At 45.3% G+C, this 15,293-nt stretch overlaps 1 protein-coding gene across 2 annotated transcripts in view; it reads left to right on the top strand.

Moving 5' to 3' along the window:
* Positions 1–15,293, top strand: part of LCP2 (lymphocyte cytosolic protein 2) — a 60,803-nt gene that overhangs the window by 25,974 nt on the left and 19,536 nt on the right. Inside the window, exons 7-14 of one of the 2 annotated variants that reach the window (XM_023551385.2) lie at positions 3,144–3,336; positions 5,844–5,941; positions 7,240–7,309; positions 7,414–7,497; positions 10,715–10,740; positions 10,832–10,851; positions 10,940–11,044; positions 12,769–12,799. In XM_023551385.2, coding sequence (XP_023407153.1) covers positions 3,144–3,336; positions 5,844–5,941; positions 7,240–7,309; positions 7,414–7,497; positions 10,715–10,740; positions 10,832–10,851; positions 10,940–11,044; positions 12,769–12,799 — 627 coding nt within the window. Of the gene's footprint in view, positions 1–3,143; positions 3,337–5,843; positions 5,942–7,236; positions 7,310–7,413; positions 7,498–10,714; positions 10,741–10,831; positions 10,852–10,939; positions 11,045–12,768; positions 12,800–15,293 lie in introns of both variants that reach the window. The other variant, XM_023551384.2, reaches the window with a different exon arrangement.

The raw sequence follows: 15,293 nt of genomic DNA, 5'->3' as shown, positions 1-15,293 counted from the left end.
CATGTTAACTGGTTATACCACCCAGGGACTCTAGACTCAGGCTAGATTTCTATTCTGGATCAAAGTCCAGTCTGTTCATTTTACAAATGAAGCAACTGAGCCCCCAGGAGAACACGACTTATGTGACACAGCTGTACGGCTAGTTAAAGACAGTCCGAGGACTCAGGTGGCTGACTCTCAGTTGAGTGGTCTTCTGGTAAGCAGCTGCCTCTTGCTGCGTTATAAAGCAGGTCAAAACACCCCAGTTCTTACCAGGATTCTACTAAAAGAGAGGATTTCCATTGCAAAAGCGTCAGCTAAGTCTAGGCTTTCTACATAGAAACAAAAGGATATGACAGGTTTATTGTGTATGCGAGGATAAATGGGCCAGAGCTCCCCCCAGATTTCTACACTTTCACATAGAAGCTGCATCTTTGCCCTGCTTGCCTGAGGCATGACTCCTCAATCTGGCCCATAAAGCAGGGGGCTTCCATGAGCTGGGGGCCACAAAGCTCTAAAGTTTCATTATGTGTCCAGCACTGCACAGGGGACTACAAGGTGGGGAATGGAGATAAAGGACCTGATCCTGTGAACATTCTTCAGTATGGACAACCATAATATGGAAGAATATGATTGGGAACGAAAAGTGCTTAAAAATATAGGAGACAATGGATTAGGAGAAAATCATTGTTCTAGAAGCAGAGAGGAAAGGTCCAGAATGTAAAGAAAGGCTTATGGGGTAAGTCCTGGTCAGGAACAACGGGACTGAGTTGGGCAGGTTGAGGGAAGGACAATGCCATTCTAGGACAGTGTCAGCAGTGGCTGGAGGGGGCTGCCTTTCTGTGACCTCAGTGCTGAGGTGACTGTCACATAGTTTCACTAGCGCTTGGCTGCTAACAGAAAGCTTGGCCGTTTGAATGTACCCAGCAGCTCTGGAGGGGGAAAAACATGGCGATCTGCTTCCGTAAAGATCACAGCCAAGAAAACCCCATGGAGCAGTTCTACTACGTCGCATGGAGTCACTACGAGTTGAAAACGACTCAAGGGCACACAACAACAACTCTCACGTTACAGGAATACCGTCAGAGCAGGACTAAGACTTTTTTGGAGTTCAGGAAAAGCTCAACCCTCACTTTGGCTTTCTAGTTTTTTTTTTTTTTTTTCCAATGGTCTTCAAATCAGAAATAAACACAGGAAGTTTTCAATTTAACAACTTAAAACCAGCTTTTCTTAAGCCGTCTCTGAAGGCTGTCAGGGTTTCTAGGCTATGATACATACCTTTCTCCGTCAAGATGCCACTTCTAGCTCCTTTCAACACTGCCCTTGACTGCCCAGAAGTCCCCTGCACTCCTTTATTTGCCCACTTAATTTTGGCATGAAAGTGATGAGTCACTCATTACTCGGAGGCTGATGGACCCACCTCTGCTTGGGAAGTCGTTACTGTGACTATCCACTTTCATAACCAGTTGCCATCAAGTCAATTCTGACCGTAAAGATGGTGTGACCCAGGGTGTCTGACCTCCTCTAACTTCGCCCAGGGGAAGGAGAATCAAGATCAACAGTCCAAGGCTGATTCCTATGAGGTGGAGGCCAGACATACCTCCTGTCTCCAAACTTCACCAATTCTGATACCAGCTGTCTCTCCCATGGTACTCTCTACTTCTCTGCTGCATTCTATAATTCATTGCAGTGGCCACACAGAACTCACAGACCATACTCACAGTTATGGGGTTTATTAGAGACGTAACAGGTTACAATCCAGGATCAGGAATGGCTCAGTATACAGTTCTTTGGTCAGGACAGCTTCTTGGCTGTGCCCATAGACAGGCCTCTCCCTGGCCCTTAAGCAGGCTTCTCCCTGGCCTTTGGCCTCAGTCCTGGGCCCCTTGGCTTCCGTAAAGCCAACTCTTCAGCTCCTCAGGCCTCTTGGGCCTCTAGGGCCAACTCAGCCTGTGCCCTGCCGGAGAAGTGTTATGAAGCTGTTTAGCTCCACCAATAAGTGCCCAGAGGCACCCTACTCCATCAGTAAGACTCAGCCCAAAGGCGCTCAGCTGTCTCACTCCATGGGTGTCAAGAGTAGAACGGTACTCTGTAGGGTTTTCAATGGTAGATTTTTCAGAAGTAGATCACCAGGCCTTTCTTCCAAGGTGCCTCAAGTTTACCCCCCAACCTTTCAGTTAGCAGCTAACGTGTTAACCATTTGTACCACCAGGAACTTCATCTACTTTCGTAGGCTGCTTCAAAGGCAGTCACTCAATACCTAGGGCTTTCTTCCTCTGAGACCCAAGAAGAAGCAGAACTAAAATAACATAAAAAATTAGAAACAGCGTCTTTTGCAAGAGAAGAGCTTCAACAACTCAGTGTCAGATACCATGAATAATAACTGTCGTTTTTCAACTTTCAGAAAAAAGAATAGCACAGTCTCTGACCATCTCCTCTCAGACAACTTAATCTGCCTTCTAATTAGCAGACTTTAGTTATCTGGTTTCCCCCATTAGCATGACCTTCAAAGTCACGCTAGGTTATAATGAGAACATTTGGGGCACAGGCACACTAAAAACAGAGCTGACAATTAACCACTGTCACCACAAATGCTCCAGGCGTGTAGTCTGCTCTTCAGGATGCCTGGTGAAAAATGTGCTTACTCACCACAGAGCCATTCCCCCACCTGCTACGCCAGCGTTTTCCTTCTAGTCTCTCCTATTTTCTCTGCTGTACAAAAAAAAATGTATAGAGGAAAAAGCACTTGCCTCAGAGGCTAATCAAAAGGTTGGAAGATTGAGTCTACCCAGAGGTGCCTCGGAAGAGGGGCCTGATCATCTAATTCTGAAAAATCAGCCGTTGAAAACCCGAAGGAACACAGTTCTAGTCTGACACACATGGAGTTGCCATGAATTGGAATCTACTCAACAACAACTGTTTTTTATTGGTTGGTTTTGTTTTGTTTTTTAATGGCTGAGAGACCTTGATGGAGATCCCAAGTCCATGACTTGCTGGTCCTGTGATATTGGGCTCCCTGGCCTCAGCTTCCCCATCTGTAAAATGGGAGTAGCCACTCTGGGGCTGCCTGCCCTCAAGAGTGTGCTGTTCTCAGAGAGAGTAGACGCAGGCACATGGTGTGCTGTGAAGTCTCTACAAACCGCATTGTCACTGTGTGTCAAAAGGAAGAAGATGACTATGAAAGTCCCATTGAGGATCAGGATGGGGAGGATGACGATGACTATGAGTCCCCCAATGAGGAGGAAGAGGCTCCGGTGGAAGACGACGCCGATTATGAGCCACCACCCTCCAACGATGAGGAAGCCCTGCAGAGTTCCATCCTGCCTGCCAAGCCTTTCCCCAACTCCATGTACATCGGTAAGCACCCAGTTCTTGATTTCTGTCCCTGGCAGCCTAGAACCAAGCTCACCACTGCTGCAAGGCAGGCCATTGCCTAGCTTGCCCCCCTGCAGCAGAAGGCTTCGGGTGCTGATGCTTTGGGCCAGTGACTTCACCTTTCTGGGCCTCGGTTTCCTTATCTGTGACACAGGGATAATAATAGCATGGACCACATAGACTTGCTGTGAGGATTGTTGATAAAGCAGACAAATCATGGCCTGTGGAGGCTGTTATCAGTATTAGATTGCCACTTAAGGGTATTCAGCTGTTATAACTTATTCTGCGAGTTACCTGGGTGCTCAAAAGTATTTTCTGTTCCTCCCCATCTTTTGGACAATTCATGGCTGGGTGGCACTACCACCCACAGACTGTTAGAATAAACATAAAAATGTTGAGGTGAGGTTTGACTGTAACTTAAGGAAAAAAAAATGTAAACAGTATCCAAAGATTTGTATTGTCTATCCATCCCTGGTAGCCCATTTCTCCCTCATTTATTCATTCAACAAAAATTATTGAACTCCTACTATGGGGCAGGAGTCCCTCAGTGGCTCAAATGATTAAGCACTCGGGTACAAATGGAAAGGTTGGCAATTCGAATCCACTCAGAGGCACCTTGGAATAAAAGCTTGCTGATCTGCTACTGAAAGAGCACAGTCATGAAACCCTATGGAGCACAGTTCTACCCTGAAGCACATGGGGTTGCCATGAGTTGGAACTGGCTTGACGGCAACTGGTATTTTTGGTGGTACCATAGGACAGGTGCCATCTAAGTACTGGGAAAGCATGAGGAAAGCAGACACAGCCCTTGCATTCTAGTAGTGGTGGTGCCAGAAAATAAACACATACACGCTTCAATGATAAATATCAGATAATGAACTGGAAAGTTGACGATCAATACCACACACACACACACACAAAAATTAATACCATCTAGCACCTCATGCTTGTGTCATGTTTTGCAATTTTAAAGCACTTTCACAAACACTATCTTAATATCTCATTTCGTGTTTTTAAGTACCCTGTGAGATAAGGACAATCATCAAGCCTATTTTATACGTAAGGAAATCGAGGTCCAGACAAGACATAGGTAACTGAGTTGTTGAGTACCTCATTTGTGCTATCATGAGGATACAGAGTGAACAAGACAGTCCTTGCCCTAAGGAACACATGCTCTCATGGATGAGGCAGCATCAAACAAACATATCACAACAGTGTTTAATTAGATGGTGACATGCTCTCCAGAAGACAAGCTCAGGAGATGAAGCTGGAGGATATGCCTCGTCTGGACTTGCTTCCCTGAGTATTTGATTTTTAAACTGAAATTTGAAGGGAAAGTAGGAGTTGGTTAAGTGAGGGTGATTGTGGGAAGGGAAGAACATTCTAAATGGGGGGATACAGCTGTGCAAAGGCCCTGAGGAGGAGCTGAGAGATGACCAGTATGGATGAAGCAGCATGAGATTACAACACTGTGCTCTGTGGAGGAATGACCACTTTGCATGGTTGTGGTTTCGGTGAGGCAGAGGGGCACCTAGGACACCAAAAGTAAGGAGCCACTCACCGCCTTGTCTCTCTGGCCTCTTAGTCCTGTCCTGGCCTTTCCCTGACACAGGGCTAGGGAATTGCCGGCCTGTTGACTTGGCCTAAGGTTACTTCTGAGGTGATCATAATAATGTGAGTTTCGATTCAAGGCAAGTCCAGGACCCAGTTAAGAGTGTGTGATTTGGTGACTGGAGTTGGTGCCCAGATCCCCTGCCCAGCTCCTCCTTTTAAGGGAAGAGATGATGAAAAGGGCGAGGAACGAGGGGAGAGGACAGCCCCGGGGGTATATGAGGCTGTGACTGTGTGCGTGTATGTGTATAGTCTCTGTGTCCACTGTGTGTCTGTGTGTGTGCACATGTGTGTCTCTGTGTATATGCATGTGTGTACATGTGTGTCCATGTGTATGTATGCACCTGTGTGTGCATGTGTGTCTGTGTGCACGTGTGTCTCTCTGTGTTAGAATGTCTGTACATGTGTACACGTATATATCTGTGTGTGTGTCTGTCTGTGCATGAGGAGGTATGTATATGCTTACTTCTTCACCATTTTGTTTGAAAACTCTCCCTCCTGGGACTGGTACAGCTAATAGAGTCCTTTTTTCACATTTTGGTCAGCAAAAACTCTAATAAATACTCATTTACAAGAGGTGAAGTGAAGATTACTGTGGGTATAAAGAGAGTAAAATAAACTGGCTCAGGAACTCAGGTAGGCATGAGGCCAAGGATTCCCCATTCCTTGTAAGACCTAGGTTTGGGACACATTCGTACCACAGCTGGGGCTTGCATTGGCACTGGTGGAGGTCTGAGGGAAAGGGCCATGTGCCCCCAGTGACCGGATCCTCACAGAGCTGGGCACAGGATCTGTTCACAGAGAGCCTGTGAGCTTGGCCAACGCTCCCCTTGGTTTAGCATTTCTCCTTTCATTTTAGTATCCTTGCATTTCCACAGACAGGCCCGCCTCCGGGAAGGGCCCCCAGCAGCCTCCTGTGCCCCCTCAGAGACCAATGGCTGTTCTCCCTCCCCCACCAGCCAGCAGGAATCCTGTGGTAAGCCTGCCTTCTTCTAGGGTACTTTGTGTTCACTCCTTTTATTTCCTCTGCCAGAGAGAGAGAAAGAGAGAGGGAGGAAAAGAAGACACTAACATCTTTATCTAATTCTAATTCCGTAAGCAAAGATTATGTAGAGGCTGGGAAAATGCATAGTGAGGTACTCACAGGGGGTTTGGTGATTTTTACTCGTGTCGTGATCTTTTTTTAACCATGAACAATCTAAACTACTGGTATAATAACAAGCCCCCCTTCTAGTATTTGTTGTACGATTTAAGTAAAAACTGTAAAATAAGCTCTAAGAAAATCGTATTAAGTAATTGGCATCTACTGGTATTGAGGGGTACCAAGCCTTCCTCTCTTCTGCAAAGACTTCCGCCACCTGCTGGCCAATGCCTGAAATGCCAGGCACAAATGCTTTCACACAGCAGGGGTTCCAAGGCCGTCAGCCCTGGGAAAAAAAAGTCAGCACATCTGCTTTCCTCTTTCTGGAAGCGTATAGTCCCAATCCTGTGAATCTAATTACATCCCAGAGGGGTTTAGTTGAAAAGTGTGGTCAGGGCGATGGGAGACGAGCTAAGGACATGATGGATGGAGAGGTGACACTGAGCTGGGACAGAATAAGTTAGTCATGGGGAAGAGCCAGGAGAAGGACATTCCTGGCAGAGGGAAACACAGTACAGAGATGCCAAAGAGGGTATTTCCTTGAGATTCTCTAGGAGCTGTGAGAAGGCCCTGTGGGTGGGAGTGCAGTGAGCAATGGAGGGAGAAGCACAAGAAGGGGTTGGGAGGGTGGACAGGGCCAGCTCACACAGGGCCTCACAGGCCTCGGTGAGTTCTGAATGTGACGGAGCTACTGGAAGTTGAACAGGGCAGTGACGTGCTCACCCGGCTGTCGCGCAGAAAACACCCCGGTTGAGAGAGTAGAAACAATGAGGTCAGATGGGAGGCTACTGCAGCAGCTCGGGTGAGGCGTGGAGATGTATGATTGCGGGGGTGCCCCTGGGTGGTACAATGGTCAACGTGCTCGGCTGTTGACCAAGAGGTGCCTCAGAAGAAAGACCTGGCAATCTACTTCTGAAAAATCAGCCATTGAAAACCCTGTGGAGCACAGTTCTACTCTGACACACATGGGTTCATCGTGAGTCAGAATCGACTTGACAGCAACTGGACGGTTGTAGGTGGAACATGGGGTTGGAGAAAAATGAGCAGAGCCAGATATATTTGGGGAGATAAAGCCAACAGGACTTGCTGAGGTGCTGGAATTGCTTCCTGACATTTGGATCTTTTTTAAGCAGCCACTACTCCCACCCCAGCCTAACCAGGAAGATCCTAGTAGAAGCAGAAACCCTAAAACACCCCAAAAACGTAAGTATGAGGTCTGCCTTCTCTTGCCCACCAGGTACCCACACCGCCACCCCCAGCCAAATGCTTTCTTCTTTTTCATTGAGCTCTGTTTTCTTCCCTTCCAGTCCCTGCTCCTTCCATTGACAGAAGCAAGAAACCTCCCCTAGATCGGTCCTTAGCTCCATTTGAGAGAGAGCCCTTCACACTAGGTTGGTATAATTCATATTTAATGAGCTCAGTCTTCTTATTTGTAAAACGGGTGTTGTGTAAGAAGGAAATGTTTTATGAAACGCTGAAGTATTATGCAAATATCACGGCTGTGTTTCTATGTATGGGCAGAGTTGACAAAACAGTGGGTAAACTACAGTCCTTGTCCCCCAGAGTTTGCACAAAATATTCTTGGATGCTAGCTACCCTCACATGGAGCTATTCTCAATTTAATTCTAAATCTTAACTACCATTTATTGAGCATCTATTATGACATTATTTCTATTCCTCACACCAACTCAACCAAAAAACAGTTGCTGTCCAGTTGATTCTGACTCATGGCAACCCCATGTGCTTCAGAGTAGAACTACACTCCATAGGGTTTTCAATGGCTGTGACCTTTTGGAAGCAGATCGCCAGATCTTTCTTTTGAGGAGAACCACCCAATATTTTGGTTAGCAGCTGAGCACTTGACCATTTGGGTTAGGGACTCCTAACCCAACAAAAACTCACTGCAGTTGAGTCAATTTCGACTCATAGTGACCCTGTAGGACAGAGCAGAACTGCTCCATAGGGCTTCCAAGGCTATACTCTTTACAGAAGCAGACTGCCACATCTTTCTTCTGTGGAGCAGCTGGTGCGTTCGAACTGCCGACCTTTTGATTAACATCTGAGAGCTTAACCACTGCGCCACCATGGCTCCTTGACCCAACAAAGAGGGTGTATTATTATCCCTACTTTGCAGTTGATAAAACTGAGCCTAAGAAAGCTTGAATAAATTGCCCAAATTTACACGAGTTCAGAGCCAGGATTTCAAGCCAGGTCTTTCTGACTTCAAAATGGGTGCTCCTTTCTACATCATGCCGCAGTTGGCAACTCCAGATTTTCACTTGCTATGAACTAGGGAGGTTTAGGGAAAGAGTCCCCAACCTGAAGGGGTAAGGAGACCAGAGTCCCAGCCCCAACCCAGCCCGTCTTAGCTACATGCTGAGCAAAGAATTTAGCCTTTTTGTGGCCTCAGTCTCCTCATTCCTCTGTGAAATGACTTTCAGGCCTTAGACTTGAGATTACTGTTTGCTGCTGCTGCCCTGATTGCATCCAAGCTCTGCTGAGTCATGGAAAGCTGTTCTGGTATTTTAGTTTTGACTTGTCCTCTGCAGAAAGCTGCATAAGTTGAGCGAAAAGGAAGGCAGAGAGATTTGACTTTAGACTGTAACCCTGCTCACTGCATGAGTCAAGGCATCAGAAAAGTGAAATACTGATGTCCCATCTTTCAGATTCAGCTCTGCATGCAGAAGTTACTCTTTTAAAAAGATTCTTCTTCTTCTTTGGCCTCTCCCCCTCCCCCTCTCCTTCTCCTCCTCCTTCTCCTTCTTCTCCTCCTCTTTCTCCTTCTTCTCCTCCTCTTTCTCCTTCTTCTCCTCCTCTTTCTCCTTCTTCTCCTCCTCTTTCTCCTTCTTCTCCTCCTCCTTCTCCTTCTTCTCTTCCTCCCTTTCCTTCTTCTTCTTCTCTTCCTCCTTCTTCTCTTTCTCCCCCTCCTCCTCCTTCTCCTCCTCCTCCCCCTTCTCCTCCCTCTTCCTCTTCTTTTTTTTTAAGACATCCTTTCCTGATAATACCAGCTCTACCCTTGAATAACTCCCTTTTCCATGATGTTTTGGGTATACTAGCCTCTTCTTACAATGCTTAACCTCTAAGCATAAGGCTCCTAACATTCCTGGAGACTATGCATAAATCAGTAGATATTTTTAAAGCAAATCTATTCAGGTCTAAGGATATAAATCTCAGTTCTGGGGGTAACCCACTAAAGTGCGAGGTTCCACCCAAATAAAAACAAATAATAATAAATATCTTTTATACCTTCAAAACTCTCTCCTACTAGACAGTGAGCCCTTCACAGTGGGACGAAATTCTTAGCACCTATCATAAGGCTGACATGTACTCCCTCCTTAAGGAATAAATCATGTCATAAAAGTGCATCTCCAGGCCCATCCTATCACCACTCACCTTAGGATGTTAACAATACCTAGGAGTGGGAGGGAAGGAAGGAAAGGAGCTAACAGCCATCTACTGTCCACCTGTCATATCCCCGACCCTGCATATATGCTGACATGTGATCCTAACAGCAAGCTTAGGCAGTTTTAACCTGTAATCCCATTTTACAGATGAGGAAACTGAAACTCAAAATAACTTTAAATAAGTTGCTTAAGGTCACATAAGATTTGCTTCTAGACCTGGCTGAATCCAGTTAGTAATACTTTTATCACATTAAAGACAACAGTCGTGTTTACTCTAGGGGACTTCAGACAGAAGAAAAAATAAATTGCTTTGAATAGTCTTGCAATGCAGAGTTCTCAGTTTCACCCGGCATTTCTCAGGCAGCCTGCATGTCATCTATTCCAGGAGAAAAGGAAAATAAACAAACAAATAAAAAAAACACAACCAACAATAATAACTACCAAAAACAATTTGCAGCATACCAGGAGAATCGCCGGAGCCCCTGGGTAGTGCAAACAGTTAATATGCTTGGCTGCTAACCAAAAGATTAGAAGTTCGAGTCAACCCAGAGGTGCCTTGGAAGAAGGGCCTGCCAATCTATTTCTCAAAAATCAGCCATTAAAACCCCCAAGGAGCACAGTTCTACTCTGACACCCATGGGGGTCGCCATGAGTCAGGGCCTCCTTGACAACAACTAGTAGGAAAATTTCCTGACATCTTCTGCTCCAAGTTAAAAGTTCTTCCAGAAATATTTGTAAAGAAACTAACTGGACTACTTTATCTAATATCAAGTATACCACAGGATTGGAGGAAAATTAACCCCTCCATGGCAAACTGGGTTTATTTCAGATAGGAAAATAAACTTAGGCAGTACAAAGAACACTTTGACCAATAAAAGAGATGTAAAAGCCCAGAAGACATTAAGCCTTTTTGTATCATCAGTTATAAAAAATAAAATGTTGAAAAGTAGCACAGAACCCACAATACTGTTTGTACGTATGCAAAGCTGTGTGACCTTGGGCAAGTCAATTAATTTTTCTGAGCCTGTAAAATTCGGGGCCCTGTAAGAGAACCTACCATGTTGAAAGTCATGATTCTGCAATGCTTAAACCCAATCAGCCTACTAAAGGATTTGGAAACTCATGGTTTTAGCAAACTATGTTTTTAAACCTCATGTTTAGTGAGTCCTGGATTCAAGGTCCGTCTGTTTCTTGTTATTTACAGGAAAGAAACCAGCATTTTCTGACAAGGTAAGCTGTGTCCTTTTTTTTTTTTTTTTTTTGCATCTTGTACTTGTTCTTTGAAAAGTGCTTCTCACACGTCTTCCTTGCTGTTTTACAGCCCTCGGTTCCGGCAGGCAGGTAAGACGCCCCGTTGCGTCTGCATGAAGGCACATGGTACACCCCACAGCACACTGTGTTCCTCACAGTCTTTCTCTGAACTATGCAGGCCTCTCGGGGAGCATTCACCCAAGATACAAAGGCCTCCTTTACCACCAGCCACCGAAAGACATGAAAGAAGCCCCCTGCCAGTGAAGAAGCCACCTGTGCCAAAGTAACTGTCTTCTGTTGCTTGAGCTTGTCATTCAAACGAGTGGATGCTACATACAACCTGCCTAGTGTTGGTGCTACATTGGAGACTGAGCATAACGGGCGTTTTTGGGCAGGGGAGTGGACTCCTTTTACTGTCGTGGGTTGGAAATGTTCAGGCTGCTCAAGTTAGATATAAAGTACCACGGTCTCTTTGGAAAAAATGAGAATCTACCAGAGAAATGAACAGAGAGTTGCCTGATCAGAAGTAGGAGGATCACTGCTGCTTGTAGAAAGCTTGTTCTCAGACAGACATTGGGTTGAGTTTTCTTACCTTTTTATAGCAAAATCTTCACCAAGCATAGGAACCATACCTATCATTTTTATTTTTAATACAGGTAGCAGAGAGGAAATGACTGGGGGGAGGTTTTGAGGTCACTGTAAATGGCTTCCTTACTGCTCAACTACATTTTCTAATCGCAGAATACTGAGGTCTGCACTAATATTTCTAACTTTACTGTGAAGTTTTTTGGGACCTATTTACCAAATGGCATAAATATATCTGGGGTCAGGCCCAACCTCACTACTTGTTAAGCATATTTCTAAGGCTTCTATTAATTTCATCTGTGAAACGGGGATTCCTAACTACCATCATTGTTTGGTTTGGAGGATTGGCCAGGGCTGTTGTTAGCTGCCTTCAAGTTGGCTCCAACTCATGGTAACCTTATGTATAACAGAACAATATGTTGCCAGTCCTCCACCATCTTCATAATCTTTAATATGTTTGAGCCTATTGTTGAGTCTATTGTGTCAGTCCATCTCATTGAGGGTTTTCCTCATTTTTGCTGACCCTCCACTTTACCAAACATGATGTCCTTCACTAGCCCTTGGTCTTTCTTAATGATGTGTCTAAAGTAAGTGAGTCAAAATCTCACCATCCTGGCTTCTAAGGAGCATTCTGGGACCAGGGCTAGGGTGTGCCACAAAACTCAGTAATCAAGTTGAATAATATTTCAATGCAATATTTCAAAAAAATCAAGATGAGTACAAAAAGAAGGCTTAATGAGCAAAGTGTCAAAGGATTAAATAAAGACAGGATGAGATGGTGGCATGTGAAGCATCTGACACATAGTAGGTGTTCAACAAACTTCCCTCCTCTTTCCCTGTCTCCTTGAGGAGAACACAGTGTGGGCCCAGCATTACAGAAGCCTGGGCAATTTAAGGTGGCCGTCAACGGGTCTGTGTGACTAGCCTGTTCCTCTGGGTCCACTGCACTGAACCGTTTTGGAAAAGTCCCAAACCAGCAACATTTCCCAACTGTCTTCCCTTTACATGGAGGGTGAGCCCTGAAAAATAGCTGTTTTAAAACATCAGCAAAAGAGGGTATTGCCTAAAATGTTTTCATTTTCATTGAGAAACATCTACTCAGTGAAATTTAATAGCTAAGAGTTAGTTTGCTGACTAAACCTTTTTTTTTGGTATACATATATTAATTATCTGCTGCAGTAGCTAAACAGAATAAACGTTTGCCTAGCTCAGCTCTCAGCTGCAACAGAACATTGAGTAACCAAACCTCCCTTCCACTCCCTCACCACTGCCGTTCTGCCAGGGGTTTTGCTTACAGTCTTACTAAGGCTCAGTGGGCTTGCTTTCTCATTATTAAATTAGAGTGAAATTACCTATAGTCTAAGGATAGCTCTTGCAAGCTCCTTATGCTCTGTTCTTTTTCTTTGCCCTGATTCTTTTCAGGCATGGATGGGGACCAGACAGAAGAGAGAATGTGAGTACGGACTGTGTGGCAAACGCTTTGCATAGGGAAAACCAGCCTTGACTTTGTGGGGGGTTAGAGCTGCATCTGTCTTGGCCATTATTGAATTCCTGGCCTGCACACAGTAGGATTTTGAATAGTTGGTGCCCCAGCTTTCTCTCGTGGCAACCAGGCTGTACTGCTTATCTCCTGTCTCTCAGAGAGCTCCCAGGATGGCTGGGTTAACTGCAGCCCCATTTAAAAAAAAAAAAAATGTCGTCAAGTTGACTCTGACTCATGGAGACTCCATATATGTCAGAGTAGAACAGTGTTCCCTAGAGTTTTCAATGGCTGATGTTTTGGAAATGGATTGCCAGGCCTTTCTTCTGAGTTGCCTCTGGGTAGACTCAAACCTCCAACCTTTCTGTTAGCAGCTAAGCATGCTAACCATGTGTACCGTGCAGGGACTCCTGCAGTTACCAGGTGGTAAATAGCGCGATGAGGGAAACAGGGTAGAAGGAAGGATAAAGTGGCCTCAAGCCAAAGTTTCTATGGGCCCTGATTTCCCTTCTACTATCTCCATGACCTGAAAAAGAGAGGAAATAGCATCATTGAGTGCCTGCTATGTGCAAGTTGCCATGCTCGCTACTTTAGGGGGACTAACTGTTCAGCCTGCCTGGGACTTACCCAGCTTTAGCACTGATAGTCCCATGGCTTGGAAACCTTCTCAGTCCCAGGCTAACTAGGATGGCTGGTCATCATAGCTTTATATGAGTTTTGCACTTACTGATCCTATGAGGAATCATCCTTTCCCTTTTACTGAGAGGAAATTGAGGCTCAGAGGAGTAAGAAACTCATTCCAACTTGCACAGCTAGTAAATAGCCAAGATCTGAATCCAGGCCTGTCTGATTTCTTCTACACTAAGTGTTCTGAGGAGTCCCTAGGTAGTGAGCGCAAATGGTTAACACACTCAGCTGCAAACTGAAAGGTTAACAGTTCGAATCCACCCAGAGGTGCCTCAGGAGGAAGGCCAGGCAATCTACTTCCAAAAAATGAGCCAATGAAAACCCTGTGGAGTACAGTTCTTTTCTCACCCACACGGGATCGCTGTGAGTTGGAATCAACTCAACGGCAACTGGCTGAATCCTCCAAAGGCCATCAAACCCTGTTCAAGTGCTCAGCCCACAAGTGCCTACTGGGTCATTAGCTCTGTGCTACCTGCTGTGCTCATTCAGATGAAGTGCTGAGATATAATGGAGACAGGTGAACCCAAGTCATACATGCAAAGCAGCGTACAATCTCAGAATGATTGGTAGAGGCTAAGGGAAGGTAATCCCTGTGGGTCAAGGAGCCAGGGAGTAAGATTAGGGATGGTCATTGAATGATGGGAGGACACAGAATAGAGTCACTCTAAGAGAAAGCCCAAGCACGTTCCAGCCTCAGAATGGCCTGAGCAAAGGCAGGTGGGTAGCAATGCCCATGGAATCTGCAGGGCAGTGATGACACAGAGGAGGTAAGGTTGAACTGCAAGGGTAATCCCATGTTCTTGAGGTCCCCAAGCCCTGGAAGAATTGATGTTACTTGTCACAAGGAGCAGGGCGTCATATATCCTTGATCAGAAAGGGTATGGTTGCAGCAGTGTTGAACTATGTCCTTGAGATGAGTTCATGAGCCCATGTGCATTTATACAGCCCTTTGCTGGACTCACAGTTAACCAGCTGAGATTAGTGGTTGTGGCTGTGATCCTTCTTGCCTTACGTCTCAATGCACTGATGAGACCTAACTTCTGTTGAGCACTTACCATGTACCATGGACATATATCCACTCATTTAATCCTCATCACAGTACTTTAAGGAAGGTGCTATGTTATCACCACTGAGCCAACCTAACAAAATAAGTCCAAGCTGGCAATTTTGTCTTACTAGTCAATGCACTGGTGGCGGAGCGATTAAGAACATGGCTGCTAACCAAAAGGTCGGCAGTTTGAACGCACCAGTAGTTCCTTGGAAACTCTATGGGGCTATTCTACTCTATACTATAGGGTCTCTATGAGTAGGAATCAACAGGTTTGGGGTTTTTTTTAGTCAATGGCAAAATCGTTTTGTCTCTCTGAACCTCATTCCTTTTCTTGTGATTGTTGTTAGTTGCTGTTGAGTCTGTTCCAACTCACGCCAACCTCATGTGCGTCAGATTAGAACTGTGCTACATAGGGTTTTCAAGGCTGGGAACTTGCGGAAGCAGAATACTAGGCCTGTCTTCTGAGGCATCTCTGGGTGGGTTGGAACCACCAACCTTTCAGATAGTAATTGAGCTCTTAACTGTTTGCACCACCAAACCTCATTCCTTATTCTAAGAGTAGGGAAAATAACACCTCCTCTGCCTATTTTTCAAGGTTTCTGTGAACATAATAAGCTCAGGAATGTAGACACCCTTGGTAAGCCACAGTATAAAGAAATAAAATGATATTGCTTTTAGGAAGAGTGACCACTGCAAAGCAGAGACAAAAAGAAGCCTGAGCTTTGTTTG

Source organism: Loxodonta africana, chromosome 2, assembly GCF_030014295.1.
Source record: "Loxodonta africana isolate mLoxAfr1 chromosome 2, mLoxAfr1.hap2, whole genome shotgun sequence".
In the NCBI taxonomy this organism is placed as follows: domain Eukaryota; kingdom Metazoa; phylum Chordata; class Mammalia; order Proboscidea; family Elephantidae; genus Loxodonta; species Loxodonta africana.
The sequence above is the reverse complement of the archived record's forward strand: the minus strand, read 5'-3'. Positions and strand labels throughout refer to the sequence as shown.